Here is an 18783-nt window from a genome sequence, read left to right on the forward strand (position 1 = left end):
CCAGCGCCCTCATCAGCCTCCAAAATGGAATACCGATTTGTGAGCGAGACCCCAGACGACTCCTGAACTACCTGCCTGTTTTTCTTGGACTGCCTGGTGGTCACCCATTCCCTTCCTTCCTCAAGTCCCTTCAGCTGTGGTGTGACTACCTCTCTAAACGTGCTATCCACAATGTTCTCAGACTCGCAGATGCTCCAGTGTCCCCAGCCGCCATTCCAGCTCTGAAACCCGAGCTTCCAGGAGTTGCAGCTGGACACACTTCCTGCACACATGCTGGTCCCGAATCAGTGTCAAGTTGCGCTTAAAAACACATCTGAGAAGCACTTTGGGACATTTTACTATGTTAAAGGCGCTATATAAACTCATGTCGCTCGTATTTTTACACTAGATATTTTCTCTGGTTCATATCCTTCTAGAACCGGAGATTACCTTTACTAACCAGTATCTAGTCATACGACAACGTGACCAGAGGACAGTAACAATACGATCCTCTGCTGACCTCTTGCAATCTTATGTATTCCTTGAGAACTTTTTCTGCCTGCAGAGCAGACTGACGTGCACTCTAGTGAGCTAAGGCCGCTGTAAGCCAACAAACTAGTTGATTTTGCCTGTAATGTATGATGAAAATTCCCTGAAAACTATTCTGACCAATGCATACCACTCCTGGTAAAAAGGTACATCACTGTATCCCACTTAATAAGACTGAATTTGTTTTAAACAATAATCTGTGAAATAACCAGCACTAACCATTCCTAAGTTCCACACATTCATGCCTCAACCTGGAGTCTTCCTTAGCCTTCCATTAGTTGGGACTTGAGTCTCACTGTTTTATTCACAACTTCAGCAAACTGCCTCATTTCAGTAAGAGATGAAGCTTAAAACCTGGCCTCTACCCCTCTGTCACTCCAGGGTACTCATTATCTATCATTCCATCCCACCCCCTCACACCAATAAATCACTCAAAATGTTTTGGGGGAAAAAGGCCACCTACCAATCTCTGTCATCGTAAGTGACACTTCGAATGTTCAAGAAAGAACTGAAACAAAACTTCAAGGCCTCAGCCTCTGCCAAAAGCCCGATTTAGTGAGCTGAATTTGGATTGTGCTGTCTGAGAATGTGCTGTGACCAAGATCCAATTTCCCAGTGTATCAGGGCTGTTAAGTCAGCTGGACAGCTGGAATTTTTTTTCCCAGCTTTTAACAATTTCTGCTCAGATCCTTTTCAAAATTATTTGAAGAAAGCCTAGAGGACACATTTCAAAAGCTTTCCTCAGGTAAAGTTATAATGCTGAACAATCGGCAGGCCCTGAAGTGATATTTAAAGCATTGTTTAAAAGGAACACTCTTATTGAGGGTGGAGATTGGGGTAAGGCTGAGATTGAGGGAATGGCAGCATTGTTGAACACATGCTCCGAATCCCTCTCATTAACTGGCAGCCTCTGTTACATTAGTTATTACTTTTGTTATTGCTGCATTAATCATACGGGTAATGAGAATGATATACTACAAGACTAGTCCAATGAAGCCTGTCCCAACTTACTGCCACATCAGTAACACGCAATATAAATAGACCAATAACAAGCAAATAAACAACGCTATCAACTTAGTGAACTGTCCCTTTAAATAGCTTGAGGAATCTCCCAAATGGGATTCAGCCAGCCACCTCTATTTCTCTGTAACTTTATACTAGTCATCAAGACGCTTTTTCAATTACCAATCCTACCCTCAGCTATCGCTGCAGCTGTTTACCCTGAGCTTTCTAAGCGATCAGCAGGCTTACCCTTTTTGTTCCTTTCGCTGTCGGATCAGTTGAACAAGCTCCTTATCAAAATATTCCTCATCTTTTCCATCGTCCTTCTGGTTCTCTTCCGTCTCCGGAGTGTCCACCTTCTCTTTATGGAGCTGGCTGGAGATGTGCTTAGCATAGGCCGAGAGGCCCACCACATTCACCCTGCAGATTCGGCATTCGTGTTTGCAGTCCCTGTCGAAAGAGGGAGACAGTGGAGACTGAACTGTACCGACAGGCATTTTAGAATGAGCTGTGTTAAAGCAGGAGGAGAAAGGTGCAGGGTATCAAGAGGGGAAAGGTGCAGGGTATCAGGGGAGGGAGGTGCAGGGTATCAGGGGGTGGTTACACCATCCCCGGCTCCTTTAACTTAACATTTATTTTCAATGGCTGCGGCAGGCCATGGTTCTGTTGCCTTCCCCTGCACCGAGGTGGCTGCACTCCCCCGACTGACAGCAGGAAGAGTGAAAGTCATCCAGGACTTCAAGCACATGCTTAGCAGGCAGTTCGGGAAGATAACGTCAGATCAGCTGGTGTTAGACAGCCCTGGCAACCGTTTCCTTATTTAATTGCGTCCTCTGCTAATTCCAACTTTAGGGAGCTGCCACCAATGGTAGATCTGTAACTACAGCGATCCCAGTTTAGAAGTGTTGCCTGGAATCCAGAGAGGGTGGATCTTACAACAGCTGCCAGGATGTGTTGTATGAAACACTACTTTATTTGGAGAACCAGAGGCTTCATTTTCTTTTGCTGATGCTAGACGACACCAACATAACAGTTGGTGTTAACATCTGCTGTACCCTCTGTTTCCTTCCCTAAAACAGCACACATTTGCTGCTTTAAGGATGAAATGTTTTTATTTAAAAAGGGCACCGTACATGGGGTTTCCAGCTGGTCAGACAGGCACTTCTAGATATCTCAGCTGGAATATTGTCATACTCACTTGTCCCCTTTCTGCCCCCACCCATAACCTCCGTCCTGCACCCGGAAGCCCCCTGCCGACCTATGTCCTGCACTCGGCACCCCCAGCTGACGTCCGTCCCCCACCTGGCACCTACACCCCCCCGACCTTTATCCTTGACCTGGCACCGCCCCCCCCCCCCCCCCCCCCCCCCCCCACCAACCATCAACCTCTGTCCCCCAGCTGGTGCCCGTCCCCCACCCCCCCACAGTGCCTCCCCCTAGCCAGCACCCCCTCATTGACCTCTGCCCCCATCGGCCTCCATCACCTCTGTTCCATACCGTTGCCCGCACGCCAGACCTCTGCTCCCACGCTCTGCGCGCTCCCCCCCAACCCGGCACCCTCTGCCGACCTCTGTCTACCGCCTGACCCCCATCTACCTGTGTACCCTGTTTGTCCCCTGTACGCAATCTGACTCCATCCCCCTCCCCTCCCCTGCTCAAGGCAGAAAGTAGAGTGTGTGAATGAAGTGCAATTATTCAGAGCGGCAGGAGGTGGGAAGTGGTTTATCAATGATGGGAACACTGCTGTCCACAATTTACGTTAACAATTTCAACTTTGGAATCAAAATGCAATTTCTAAATTTGTGGATTACAACAAGTTTTGAGGGGGTGGAATAGTCAATACTGAGGGCTGCAACAAATTAAAGGAGCACATTAATAAACTTGAAGAATGGTCAAATAATTGGCAAATGAAGTTCAACACAAATAAATGTGAGGTAGTATGTTTTAGTAGGAAGAATAGGGAGGCTGCTTATTACTTGGAAGGTGCAAGTCTAGGTGGGGTAGAGGAACAAAGGGATCCTATAGTACATCCCAATACACCAATCCCTAAAAATTGTGCCACCGGTTAGCAAGGCCCTAAGCAAGCAAACCAAGCACCAGGATTTATTTCTAGGAGGACAGAATTGAAAAACAGGGAAGTTACGTTAAACCTGTATCAAACCTTGATTAGACCACACTTAAGACTATGTGCAGTTCTGGTCACCATACTTTAAAAAAGATATAGAAGATCTAAAGAGGATGCAGAAAAAATTTATCAGGATAATACCAGAAATACATATCAGGAAAGGATAACAAAGGCTGAGGAATAACCTAATTGAGGTCTTTAAAATTATGAAAGGTTTTAATGGAAGAACACTAGAGAACATCAATATAAGATGGTCACCTAGAAATCCAATTGGGAATTCAGAAGAAATTTACCCAAAGAGTGGTAAGAATGTGCAACTCCCTGCCACAGGGAATAGTTGAAGTGAATAATATAGATGCAATTAAGAGAAAACTTGATAGTCACATTAGGATGTTACAATGATAGATTTAGGAAAAAAGATAGGAGGAGACTTGAATAGAGCATAAAGACTGCATGGACTGGTCGGGCCAAATGTCCTGTTTCTGTGACAGATGGGAACATAGGAGGAGTAGGCCATTCAGCCCATCGAGCCTGCTCCGCCATTCAATACAATCATGGCTTCAATGGACATCCTATGTGATCCTATGTACCTCTGCATTCTACCTGCCCGCATACATCTCTGTACCCCACCTGCACCCCCCGTCACCGGTGCAACTCTGTACGACCTGTCCCTACTGTACCCTTTTACCCCACCTGTTCCCTACTCAACATACTTCTGCCCCCAATTTCTCCCCCGCATCTCTGCACCCAATTTCACCAACCTGTATTTCTGCACCCCATAGTGTTTCAGTACCCCACGTCTTAACCCCATGTCTCTATACTCTGTCTGATATCCCACTGCATCTCTGTAGCCAACCTGACCTCTCTGTATCTCTACGTCCCAAGCCGCCCCACTCCCCCCAAGCCATGTCTTTGCATCCCACCTGCCCATCCCCATGTACCTCAGTATCCCTTCTGCTCTCTTGGATCCAGTTTCCAGCTTGCCTCCTATATCTATGCACCCAATTTGCCTACTCTGAATCTCTACAACCTGCCTGCTCCCTGTAACTCTGCATTCCACCTGTTTCCCCCCACTCACGTGTCTGTACCTATCCTGTTGCCCTGTATTTGGTACCCCACCTACCCCACTCCATTCTGTACCTCTGGACCTGCACTGCGCCTCCCTCCAGTAACTCTGTCTGCTCACCCACTCTGCACCCTGCATGTTCCCTGTACCCTGCCTACTCTTGTGCCTCAGTTGTCCCTCTGCACCCTTCCTGTCCCCCCACCCATTCCTCCATGTCCTGCCTGCCCACACCCTTCCTCCACACCATATCTCTTTACCCAGTTTGTTCCATGTATCTCTGTACCCTGCATGTCCCCTGGCTCTGTATCCCATGTATCTGCCCTCATTTCTCCATATCCCTGTACCCCAGCTGCCTCCCTATTGCCCTCCTCCCCAGGAGGGTTCCCTGTACCCAACATTCCCCCCTGCAAAAATGTAGGCAACTTTGCAGCTACAGGATTGATTGTCAAAATTCTTAACTTAGGGGCTAAATTTTTGCCTAAAGTTGGGTTTATTGGAAAAGCCAGGCTCATTCTGCCAGATTCACTTCATTGCTAAATTCTTAACAATTTGTTATATTTCAGTGACACACACACACACACACACACACACACACACACACACACACACACACACACACACACACACACACACACATCAGTGATGGCTGCAGCTAACAGAATCATTGAATTTGCATAGAGAAAGAATCTATTTATCCTATGGTACCCGTGCTAGAATTGCAGTTAACTACTGCCAGCTGGTATCATTCTCATCTCTCAAAGGTTGAGGGTTCAAGCCCCACTCCAGAAACTTGAGTCCATAATGTTGGCTGACACTCCAGTACTTAGCTGCGGCTGTGCTGTACTGTCGGATGAGATGTTTTAAGGTAAGTGGCCAAATAACCAAAGGAGACAGGAGGAAAATATATATTTTCTTTTACACAGGAAGTTATGATGACCTGAAAGAGTGGTGGAAGCAGATTCAATAACAACTTTCAAAAGGGAATTGGATAATTGAGAAGAAAAATTGCAGGGGAGTGGGACTAATGAAACTGATGGACTGTCTTCCCTCTCAGATGGACATAATAGATCCTATAGCACTACTTGAAGAAGAGTGGCAAGTTCTCCCTATTATCCTGCACAATGCTTATTACTCAACCGACAGCACTTAAACAAATTATCTGGTTATCACATTGCTGTTTGTGGACAGTTCCTCACCATCAATTCCATTCCCTTCTACAGCAATTGGCTGACCAGACATTTTTAAAAATGGGGCAAGGAAATTAGATTTGGCTAAAGATGGCACCTCCTTAGATAACATGCTCAAGAAGTGAGAGTGGTAGCACTCAACTATGACCAACACCGTGGACATTGTGTATCTACTGAAGTGTTCCAGTAACTCTCAGGTTCCCTGCACTGCTGAGCCCATCTCTTTCTGTTGCCGCTACACAAGGTCACCTCCTCTCCCATTTTCTCCCCATTCCAAGGCCTGAGCTGAACAGCCCTGCTGTGCAGACACAGTGCAAATGGGCTTTACAGAAACAAGGTTGTAATTTTTTTTTACCTGCCTTTCAGGTTCTCGAGTTCCCTGTGGTGCAGCATGCTCCTCATATGTTCATCCATCTCCTGTAATAAACACACATACAACTCATTCCTACCCTTCTTTTGTTACTTAGTTTTCAGTTATGGACAGAGGCATTGTTTGAAGCAGAAGTTGTTTCTCCAAATCCCGCAATTGCATCTAACCAAACTAAACTCTCCCACCAGAATGCTTTGACTTTGACTCTCAGATAGGTTCATGGCTATTGGAATCAGTAACCCCTAGACTAGGTTAAGGGAAGGGTTAAAAAAATAAAATCAGCAATATAACCTGCCTCTTCCCACTAACTAGTAACCCTCACTGGACAGTGTTGGGTGAGGACAGATTGTGGCTGAATTCTGATAACCCATCCTCCTCACAGTAATTACCCTGTCGACACTCAAGGTCTATGGTCCCAAGTGAAAAACAGACATCTTGGTGAAGGCTGTGTGGTACCCATCAAACTGTATTCGGCAACACAGCACTTTGAGAGAGGAGGTGCAAAAGTAGAAAATGGGAACTAAGAGCAGAAGGGGTAAGACCATCTATCCAATCAAGCTCATTCATCAGATTTTTTCAATATTAATTCTCAGGATGGAAGTGTCACTGACAAGGCCAACATTTACTGCCCATCTCTAGTTGCCCTTCAGAAGCCTTCTTCTTGAATCACTGCAATCCAATTCTGAATATTTCAGGAAAAATTGCTGCTTCTGCACTGTTTGTGACCAAATGAGAAGCTGTGCTTTCTGGAACAGGTTTCCCAACTAACTGCAGAACATCACAAAGTAAACACGAGGAAGATCATTCAGCTTATTCACTCCAACATTATTTGTTCCCCTATCAGCATTTAGTTGTTTTATGAATGAGAGATTTTACCTCCAACACATTATCAAAAAGTCCAAATTGATCAGTCAGAATTTATCACTACCAGAGCTAAATCTCACTATAAAGTACATTACAGGAAAACTCTTCATAAGAAGGTAAAAACATAGATCCATACTCAAAATGTACCCTCCATCCCTAAGAGATAGATCTATCAAGAAATGTGGAAATGATGAAAGCAAATCTTAGAAAGGAAAGAGTGACCGACAAGAGATGGACCGAGAGTTACCGTTTTTGAGCTGTAAGTGATGTGACACAAAATGCACTTCCTCTCTTTTTCCATTGTGGAGAACTTGACAGCAGTCAGTTCAAACCTGAAAAACACAATGGAAATTAAGTTGGAGGAAACAGTTTGTGCCTACGATACAACTAAGTTCAGTTCCAACCCTTTTCTAAAGAATGAGTCACTATCATTTTTGTGGAAACTCAAATTTCTTTGGAAAAAGCATTTTACTTTTAAAACTGTTCTTTGTTCATTCATGCATTTTACATAACTTTGTCTGCCTGTTGTACAGGCTCCTTAACCCCGGTTGGTAACTGCTTCGTGAGCACTGGTAACTAGAACAAAAGTGGGGAAAAGGGGCTGATTACTGTGTAACTCTTTCGAGTACAAACCCGTTTCCATCTGTTTCAGATGAAGTTACATAGTTTCATAGTTTGCCATTGTGAGATTTGAACTCTTGATACTCTTTTGAGTAAACCTGTTTCCATCTGTTTCAGATGAAGTTACATTGTTTCATAGTTTGCCATTGTGAGATTTGAACTCTTGATCTTGGGGTTACAAACCCAGTACCATAACCACTTGGCTATTTAGGCCAAGCTTAACAATTTGAATTTCCGTATTCATCGTTGCTGGCATTGGCCCTCAGATAGAACTTGGAAGTAACTCTTTCGAGTACAAACCCGTTTCCATCTGTTTCAGATGAAGTTACATTGTTTCATAGTTTGCCATTATGAGATTTGAACGATTGATGAAGTTACATTGTTTCATAGTTGCCATTGTGAGATTTGAACTCTTGATCTTGGGGTTACAAACCCAGTACCATAACCACTTGGCTATTTAGGCCAAGCCTGATTACTGTGTACAAAGGCATGGATGATTGTTTCAGCAGATTGGCTGAGGCAGGTGTGGAGTCAGGTGATGTTACGAAGGTGGAAATAGGCCATCTGAGTGATGGCATGGATATATGATCAGAAGCTCATCGCGGGGTCAAATATGACAAAGGCTGTGAATAGTCTCAGACAGTTGCCACGGAGAGGGGCGGAGTCGGTATCTAGAGACAGTGCTTGCAGTGGGACCTAAGACAATAATTTTGATCTTGATTTTAACGGGGGGGGGTTGCTGTTTAGATGCAATTGAGGGATTTGGAGAAACAACTTCTGCTTCCAACGATGTCTCTGTCCATAATTGAAAACTATGTAACAAAAGAAGGGTAGAAATGAGTTGTGTGTGTGTTTATTACAGGAGATGGATGAACATACGAGGAGCATACTGCACCACAGGGAACTCGAAAACCTGAAAGGAAGATAAAAAAAACACAACTTTTTTTTCTGTAAGGCCCATTTGCACTGTGTTTGCAGTACTGGATGTCAGAGCAGTTGTTTAGAGAGAATGGAGGTGAGGCTGAGCTAGATGTCGTCAGAGTACATACGGAAACAGATACTGTCACCAAGAAAAACAGAGGGAACAAAGGATAAATCCTTGGGGTCTCCAAAGGTAACTGCGAGAGCAGAATCTATTGCCTTGGCTACAATTAGGTAGATAAGAATGAAAACAGGTGAATGCAGTCCCACCCAGCTGGGTGAAAGATTAAAGCTTCCCATCCCTGGGTTAAACTTGATTAATCACTTCTGCACTCTCTGCATGGACTTGACATGCTTCTTATTGTAGGGGACCCAAACTTGGATACAATACCATAACTGCAGTTGAACTAATGATCTGCACGTTTAGGATCACCTCTTCACTTTTGTATTCTTGGACCTTATTTATGAAACCTAGGACACAATTTGCTCTGATTTATCAGTTAGTTCTTCTGTGTCCAAACCCAGAACTCTCTCTACTCCTTTCAACGTTCACCTGCTCATTATTTCTTCCAAAATACATCACAGAATTACATAAAATACACAGCACAAAAGCAGGCCATTCGACTCATCTGGTCTACGTTTATGCTCCACTCGTTACATCACTCTTCGCCCTACCAGCATATTTTTTTTTTATTTCTTTCTCCCTCATGTACTGATCTAGCTTCTCCTTAAGTGCATCCAATTATTTGTCTCAACTTGAATGAGATGAATCCCTTAGGGTGGTAAATTCCAAACTCTAACCACTCTTTGGGTAAAGAAATTTCTCCTGACCTCCTTAATGGACTTATTAATGACTCTCATATTTAAGGCCCCTAGTTTTGGATTCCCACTAATGGGGCATCTTAATGATGCTAATAATGGAGTCTAACCACCTATCCTTGAAATTCAATGCCATTACCATCACTGCATCCGCCACCATCAACACTATGGATGCCACCATTGACTAGAAACTTAACATATAAATACTGTGGCTACTGGAGTAGATCAGGATGGGAATTATACAGCAAGTAACTCACCTCTTGACCCCCCCATCCTCCTCCAAAGCCTGTCCACCACCTACAAGGTGCAAGTCGGGAGTGTGATAGAATATAGGGTACTCTTCATTTGCCTGGACGAGTGCAGCTCCAACAACACTTACGAAGCTTGACACTATCTAGGACAAAGCAGCCCACTTGACTGGCGACCCATCCACCTCCTTAAACATTCAATGCCTCCACCACAGGTGCATACCAAAAATATTGTGCAGCAGCTGCAAGATTCAATGCAGCAACTCACTAAGACTCTTTCGAAAGCCCCTTCCAAACCCGTAAAATCTACCACCTAGAAGGGCAAAGGCCGAAAGCAGATAGACGGGAATTCCATCACTTGCAAATTCCCCTTCAAGACACATACCATTCTGACTTGGAACTACATCGCCATTCCTTCACTGCCATGGATCAAAATCCTGGAACTCTCTCCCTAATAGCACTGTGGGTGTACCTACACCACATGGATTGCAGTTAAGGCAGCAGCTCACCGCCAGCTTTTCAAGGCCTATTTTGGATGGGCAATAAATGCTGGTCTTGCCAATAATACCCACATTTTGCGTATGTGTTAAAAAAAATCTTCACTTCTTGTAAGATGATCAAAGGGTTTGATAATAGACCTCTAACACCTCATGTTTCTCTGTATTAAATTATATCTGACAGTTAACCACTAGATAGCTGCCTGTGTCCTCCTGAAGTTACTTTATTAAATTTTATACGATTTGCAATATGGGCAACATTAGCAAGATCACAAATATCACAAAATCCTAGATGCCCTGAGGAAGTTCATATTCTTCTTGAATAGGTCTTGTGGCAGCAGATGTTCCCACAAGGAGGAGAAAAATAATTCCAGGATGAAGGGAGAAAAGTCGTACATGTCGACGTCAGAATGTTGAGTTACTTGGAGATGCATTTAAGAGGATGGTACCTAATCACAGCTTCTTGTCCTTCTCATTGAGTCATGGATTTATTACAGCACAGAAGGAAGCCATTGAACCCATCAAGTTCTTGCTGGCTCTCTGTTGAGCATCATCCCATTCCCCCCTCTATTCCGTAGCCACACAAGTTTATTTCACTCAAATGCCCATCCAATTTCTTTCAACATTTTTACTTCCACCGCCCTCATAAGCAGCAAGTTCCAGGTCATTACCATGTGCTGGGGAAAAAAGGCCTTCCTCACATCCCCCTTGCCCAAAATTTTCAATTTGTGTCTTCTCGCCCTGGTGCCGTCAGCATCTAAACCTGTCATAATCTTCTACACCTCTATCAAATCTCTCCTCGATCTCCTTTACTCTAAGGAGAGCAACCCCAGTTTCTCCAATCTAACCTTGTAACTAAAATCCCTCATCTCTGGAACAATCCTTGCAAATCTCTTCTGCACCCTCTCAAGAACACACATCCTTTTAAAGTGTAGTGACCAGAATTGGATGCAATGCTCTAGCTGGGTCTTAACTACAGCTTTACACAGGTTCAGTAAACCTTCCTTGCTGTAATACTCAATGCCTCTATTTATGAAGCAAGGGCTCCCATATGCTAACTGCACTCTCAATATATCCTGACACCTTCAAAGATCTATGCATATGAACCCCCAGGTCCCGCTGCCCCTGCACACTTTTCAGAGCTGTCTAGCGTCTATGTGGCCTCTCCTTATTCCCTCTGCCAAAGTGCACCATCTGCTCCACTTGTCTGCCCATTCTACTGGTCTCTCTAGTCCTGTTGTAGTCAATTTGTATCATCCTGTCAGCCAAACTTCCAAATTTGGAATCATCAGCAAATTTTGAAATTTTACTCTGTATTCCAATATCCAAGTTATTTGTATTCCAATATCCAAGTTATTTACATGTATCAAAAAATGCAGTGGTCCTAGCACTGACCCTTGAAGAACACCACTGTCTACCATTCTCGAGTCTGAAAAACAATCAATTATCATAACTCACTGTTCTGTCCTTCAACCAATCTTTTATCCAAGCTGACACTGACAACGCCCACCCCACATTTCCCCCCACCAGCCCATTCCATTCCATGAGCCTCAATTTTGTTAACCAGGCTTTTATGTAGCATTTTGTCAAATGCTTCCTTCAAATCCATATAGACAATATCCATTGCTTTCCCTTCAACTTTTTATGTTACTTCATCAAAAAATTCAACAGGATTAGTCAGTCACAATCTGCCCTTTACAACTTCAGGCTGGCTCTCCTTAATTAATTCAAACCTTTCCAAGTGCCTGCTTATTATTTTTCCTTGATTATTTTTTCTAAAACCTTACCTGCCACTGATATTAAACCAGCTGGCCTGCAATTATTAGGGATGTCCTTACATCCTTTCTTGAATAAGGGTGTCACACATGTCATTCTCCAACCCTCTGACACCTCTCCCATATCTAGGGAAGATTGGAAGATTATGGCCTAGCCCTTTTGCTATCGCCACTCCCACTTGCTTTAGCAACCTGGGACGCAAGCTATCCGGACCAGTTGACTTATCTACTCTAAGCATAACCAACTTTTCCAGTACATCCTATCAATTTTCACCCCATCCATTGCCAGTACCATCCCTGCTTCTACCAATATTTTGTCAGCATCCTCTGCCTTAGTAAACACCAAAATCAAGTACACATTAAGCCTTGCCATATGCCTCCAAGCATATACCACCCTAACTGCCCTTAATAGGCCCCATCCCACCTCTTACTACCTGCTTACCATTTACATGCCAGTAGAAGATTTGGGTTTTTTTTATTTTCACTGTGTTCTCATATTCTCTCTTTGCCTTGAACTGGAGGTTGAAGGGGAGGAAGGTGATATTCAAGTAGCCCTGGGGAGTCACTACAATGTATTCTGTACAATGTACCTTTTGCAGCCACATTGTCACTGACCAAATGGCTGTCCTGGATGGTGACAAAGTTCTTGAGTGTTGGTGTGGCTGGACCCAGCCAGAAGTGAATGTGTTCAATCACATCCTTGATGAGCTTTGCAACTGGTGCAAGGACTTTAGGTGTTAAGTGGAGTTAAGATACAGATCCGCCACAACTGAATTGTAAAGTGGAATGGGTTTGAGGGACTGAATGGCCTACTCCTGTTCCTGTAGGCCACCTCTGCCCCAGAACTGGTTCTAATAACTCATAAATCTGAACCTACACCATCTCTCCTGCCCCATCCATCCCATACAGATAACCTGTGCCCCAGAACTGGACCCAATCCCCTAAGAACCTGACATTCTCCCTCATGCATCAACTCCCCCTTCATGCCTATAGAGCACTGTTGCCCCATGGCATTTATCTCCACTAACTAGCATATAGCAATATTTCCTACCGTGATCTTATGATCTGTAATACTGAATTGCTGAAACTCCCTTTGCAGGACCCCAGCTCTGCCTCTTCCAGTGCCACATGAACTACAGCAAATGGCTGTTAGCCTTTATTCACAGAAGCTCCCGGGCCAATTCAGTGATACTCCTTCCACTGGCACCCATCAAATAGATCATGAGTTGGAACTCTGCAGCAACAATAAAAATGCCTGAATATTTGCCTCAATTAGCCCATATCTCAGAATATTCATTAGACAACACCCACGCCATCATTAGTCAGTGCCTGGATGAGAACATATCACCTGACGTCAATCAATAACTAGTGTCTGGGCGAGCACATTGTCAGGCAGTGTCCATCAATAATAAGGGTTTGGGTGACAGTACATTACCAGGCATGTCCATCAACAATCAGGGTGTGCGCTAGAGTACATTGGCTGGAAGTGTCCAGTATGGGCATATAAATAGTAAATAGGTATAAGATGGGGGAGGGGAGGTGAGGGAGGCTAATTAGGAACCAAAAAAAGGTGTATGCATGGAGGCAGAAGGCACGGCTGAGGTACTAAATTAGTACTTTGCATCTGACTTTACCAAGAAAAAAGATGCTGCCCAAGTCATGGTGAAAGTGGAGATAGTTGAGATATTGGATGGGCTAAAGATTGATAAAGAGGAGATATTAGAAAGACTGGCTGTATTTAAAGCTGATGTTTTACCAGGATTAGATAGGATGCATCCAAAAGTACGGAGGGAAATAAGGGTAGAAACTGTGGAGGTACTGGCCACAATCTTCCAAACCTCCTTAGGTACAGGGGTAGCACCAGAGGACTGGAGAATTGCAAATGTTCTACCCTTGGTCAAAAAAGGACTAGGAATACACCCAGCAACTACAGGCCAGTTAGTTTATCTCGGTGATGGGAATGTGTTTAGAAATAATAGAAAAGCTTAATCCGGGACAAAATTAACACTCACCTGGACAAACGCAGATAAATTAAGGAAAGCCTACAGGATTCATTAAGGGCAAATCATATTTATCTAATGTGAATGAATTTTTGATGAGGTAACAGTGGTGTAGGTAATGCAGTTGATGCAGTGCACATGGACTTCCAAAAGGCATTTCATAAAGTGCCACATAATGGACTTGCCAGCAAAGTTGCAGCCTATGGAATACAAGAAACAGGAGTGGGATGGATATGAAGTCAGCTGAGTGATAGGAAACAGTTAGTAGTTAATGGTTGCTCTTTAGACTGGAGGAAGATATACAGTGGTGCTCTAAGGGGTTGGTATTAGGACCATTACTTTCCTTGATACAACTTACAACTTTGGCACAATTACAAGATTTGCAGATGACAAACTTGTATTGTGAACTGAGAATGGTAGTGATAAACTTCAAGAGAACATAGACAGGCTGGTGGAAAGGGCAGGCACCTGTCTGATAAAATTTAATGCAGAGAAGTGCGATGTGATACATTTTGATAGGAAGAATGAGGAGAGGCAATATAAGCCAAACAGCACAATTCTAAAATGGGGTGCAGGAACAGAGAAACCTGGGGGTTTATGTGCATAAATCATTGAAGATGGCAGGGTAGTTTGACATAGCAGTTAAAACATACAGGATCCTTGACTTTATAAGTAGGGGCATACAGTACAAAAGCAAGGAAGTTATGAAGAACCTTTACAAAGCATTGGTTTGGACTCAACTGGAGTAGTGTGTCCAATTCTGGACACCACACTTTAGGAAAGATGAAAAGGCTTTAGACAGGGTGCAGGAAAGATTTATGAGAATGGTTCCAGGGATAAGGGACTTCAGTTAGGTGGATAGATTGAACAAGCTGGGCTGTTCTTCTTAGAGAATAGATGGCATGAGAGATCTGATAGAGATGTTCAAAATCATGAAGGGTCTAAACTGAGTAGATAGGAAGAAGCTGTTCCTATTGCCAGAAGGGTCAAGAACAAAAGGACAGTGATTAGCAAAAGAACCAAAAGTGACATAAGGAAATAAAAATGTTTTTAAACACAGCGAGTGGTCTGGATCTTTAATGCACTGCCTGAGTGTGTAGTGGAAGCAGATTCAATTGTAGCTTTTGTTCGGAATATATAGCTTTAAGTTTAATTTAAATTTTCTAATTGGGTGTTAAGAAAGGTTTTACTTTCATTTTGAGGATGTGAGCTGGGTGCTGGGAAGTCTGGGGCCCTGTTTGTATACATGCATTTTTAATGAGGTCCTACCACTCAAAGTGAAGAGATGGATTACCAAGGGGTTAGTAGTTTAGTGAAGTTTAAAAAAATAGAAAAAAACTGTGCTGTTGCCTAGCGACAGGGGTTCAGAGAGACAGGGAAACACAGGAGAGGAGCTTGTGTGTATATACCAGAGAGTGCAGGCAGGAGATCTAATTTCTCTAATGAGAAATCCTGCAAGCCTGCTGGGGAACTGAGTTTAGGGAACTCATGTTTGCTCTGAAGTTGAATTATTAGAGAGTTTAGACTGTGGTTTTTTTGGTGCTGCAGAGGGAGATACCAGCTGAAGAAAAGCATCCAGTAAATGCTGAGCAGTCCACTAGAAGAAAACTGCTTGAAACTGAGCTAATTCAAGAAACCTTGATGTTGAGACAGTAGTAAATCTTCACTGGGGTTTTGTGCCTGTAAAGGTTGCTGGGACAAAAGGAATAGTTTGAATTTGAATCATTTTCTGGTATCGGTGTTGAAATCTTTCCAATCTTTTTGTCTAGTGTAATATAGTTCATTTTCTCTTATTTAATAAATGTTTTACTCTGTGTTAAAAGTATACTGGCAGGCTTGTGAAAGTGTTCAGTGTCTGACCTCCAGGCTTTCAAAAAAAAACAAAGTTGGGATTTACCAAGCCAGGTCTCGCTCTGGGATCTGAGTTGTCCAGTATTAACTTCAACTGGGATCATAATGTTTTCAAAAGGGAATTATACCTGAAGAGAAAAAAAAATTAGCGGGCTAATGAGGAAAAAATGGGAGTGGAACTAACTACATTAATCGCGCAGAGAACCGGCATGGACTCGATGGAACAATTGGCTTCTTCCTTTGCTATAATTGTTTTATTATCAAAGTCAAGGTGTAGGTGAGAGTATCATGACAAGCAGTATACATCGAGAGACAGAGGGTTACTGTATAGAAGAGCATTCTGGCACATGATTCATAGGCCATTCAGCACTGAGAAGGATCTGTGCAGCTTCAATTAACCTGGCCTAAACCAAGTGCAATGGTCACAAACCTTGATTCAATGATGCAGAGTCTGTCCCAATGAGAGGATATTCACTTGCCAGCTCGTTTCTTTCCTGCCTGAAGAGGCGGCAGATTGCAAGAATACAAGTGTCATCACAAATCCAGTTATCATTCATGTGCCATCCAACTCTGACACTGAAGTTATCAGTATCAATCAGCCTACTCCTGCCTATAACAGGATATCCTATTACTTCAATCAGACATCCGTTTATACATCCCTGCTTGCACTGCACAGCTGAAGAGTTCCAACCATTACACATACTTCCCCTTTTCCTTTATACCATCTGGTGGTATACCAGTGGTACTGGTGCCACTGATGCTGGTGAATGGATTCTACAGACCTGTAGGTACTTGACCCAAACAGGAGCCAATACAATAAATGTCCAGCAGGCTATTGATTGTGGTAGGCAAGAAAATCAAGCCCTATTGTGTCATCATGTCAAAGATTTCTCATCTTAAAAGGGAGATCTGTTATTTTTAAAAAGTGTCTCCTATTTCTAATCTCAACTTGGAGATGAGGAGAAATATTTCCTCTGAGGGTCATTAGTCTGTGGAATTCTCTTCTCCCGAGTGCAGTGGAGTTTGGATCATGGAATTTATTCAAGGCCAATATAGTTTTTGAAACAAAAACAAAAATTGCTGGAAAAACTCAGCAGGTCTGACAGCATCTGTGGAGAGAAAGACAGAGTTAACGTTTCAAGACCGTATGACTCTTCTTCAGAACTAAAGAGAAGTAGAAATGTGGTGAAATATATACTATCTAAGGGGGGTGGGACAGTTGGAGCTGGATAGAAAGCCAGTGGGGGGGGGGAGGCAAAGGAGAGATTGCAAAACATGTCATAAACAAAAGGTCAAAGGGGTGTTAATGGTGGTGATACTGGCTAAAGGAGGTGCTAATGATGACATTAAGAGTAGAAATCAGGATGAGCAAGTGACAGATGACCCTAGTGGGGGTGGGGTGGGGAGATCGAAATAGGCTAGAAGGTGGGGATAAAACTTGAATGAAAATAAATTTAAAAAAATAATAGAAATAGGTGGGAAAAAATATATATATAAAAATTAAAGAATAAATATTTGAAAAAAGGGGATCAAAAAGGGCTGAGGATGGAGGAGGGAGTTCATGATCTGAAGTTGCTGAACTCAATGTTAAGTCCGGAAGGCTGTAAGGTGCCTAATCGGAAGATGAGGTGCTGTTCCTCCAGTTTGCATTGAGCTTCACTGGAACATTGCAACAGGCCAAGGGCTGGCATGTGGGCATGAGAGCAGGATGGTATGTTGAAATGGCAAGCAACAGGAAGGTCTGGGTCATGCTTGCGGACAGACTGAAGTTGTTCTGCAAAGCGGCCACCCAGTCTGTGTTTGGTCTTTCCAATGTAGAGGAGATCACATTAGGAGCAGCCAGTCTGTGTTTGGTTTTTCCAATGTAGAGGAGATCGCATTAGGAGCAGCGAATGCAGTAAGACTAAATTGAGGGAAGTGCAAGTGAAGTGTGGCTTCACTTGAAAGGAGTGTTTGGGCCCTTGGAGGGGAGGAGGGGGGCGAATGCATGGGAAGGTGCCATGGGAGGGGATTGAGGTGCAGGGGCTGATGGAGGAGTGGACCAGGGTGTCCTGGAGGGAACGGTCCCGATGGAATTCTGGAGTTGGTGGAAATGGCGGAGGATGATCCTTTGAATGCGGAGGCTGGTGGGGTGAAAAGTGAGGACAAGGGGTCCCTATCATGGCTTTGGGAGGGAGAGGAAGGAGTGAAGGCAGAGATGGCGGTGATGGGCCGGATGCGGTTGAGGACCCTGTCAGCCACCATGGGTGGGAAACCTCAGTTAAGGAAGGAGGAAGACATGTCAGAGGAACAATTTTTGAAAGTGGCACAATCGGAACAGATGCGATGGAGGCGAAGGAACTGAGAGAATGGGATGAAGTCCTTACAGGAAGCGGGGTGTGAGGAGCTGTAAGAGTCATGTGCTTGTGATAAACATTGGTGAGTAGGGGGCGGGTGGGAGAGGGGGGCAAAAAGGGAGTCAGGGGTAATGGGGGGGGCAAAAATGGAATCGGGGACGACAGAAAGGGAATCGGGGGGGCGACAGGACGGAGGGGAGGGGGGAGGGGAAGGAGGGGAGGCGGAAGGAGGGGGGAGGGGGGGACGGGTAGGGGGGCAGAGAGTGGGGGGGGCAGAGAGTGGGGGGGGCAAAGAGTGGGGGGGGGCAGAGAGTTGGGGGGAGCAGAGAGTGGGGGGGGGCATAGTTGGGGGGGTGGGGAAGAGTCGCAGGGGGAAAGCACAAGGCGGAATTGAAGACTTACAGTTCCTGGACTGTTTATAATTACACTACCCTATCCCTCCCGGGCGGTACTCACTGTGAATCGCCTTTCCAGCCCAGGCCGACCACTCACAGCAGCGTAACCATCATGTTGATGCCGCGCGTGGAACCATGGGGGCTCACAATCACTGCGCATGTGCCAGGATGACAGCCA

At 44.2% G+C, this 18783-nt stretch overlaps 1 protein-coding gene across 1 annotated transcript in view; it reads right to left on the reverse strand.

The window, feature by feature from the left end:
• The window catches only part of znf106a (zinc finger protein 106a), a 76249-nt gene extending 57477 nt beyond the window's left edge, over window positions 1-18772 (reverse strand). Inside the window, exons 1-4 of the mRNA XM_041214408.1 lie at window positions 18667-18772; window positions 7390-7474; window positions 6264-6325; window positions 1780-1980 (exon numbers count right to left, since the gene is read on the reverse strand). Of these exons, the coding sequence (XP_041070342.1) occupies window positions 1780-1980; window positions 6264-6325; window positions 7390-7443 (317 nt within the window). The 5' untranslated portion in view covers window positions 7444-7474; window positions 18667-18772. The remainder of the gene's footprint in view (window positions 1-1779; window positions 1981-6263; window positions 6326-7389; window positions 7475-18666) is intronic.
• Window positions 18773-18783: the final 11 nt, after the last annotated feature.

Source organism: Carcharodon carcharias, chromosome 20 (assembly GCF_017639515.1).
Source record: "Carcharodon carcharias isolate sCarCar2 chromosome 20, sCarCar2.pri, whole genome shotgun sequence".
In the NCBI taxonomy this organism is placed as follows: Eukaryota; Metazoa; Chordata; class Chondrichthyes; order Lamniformes; family Lamnidae; genus Carcharodon; species Carcharodon carcharias.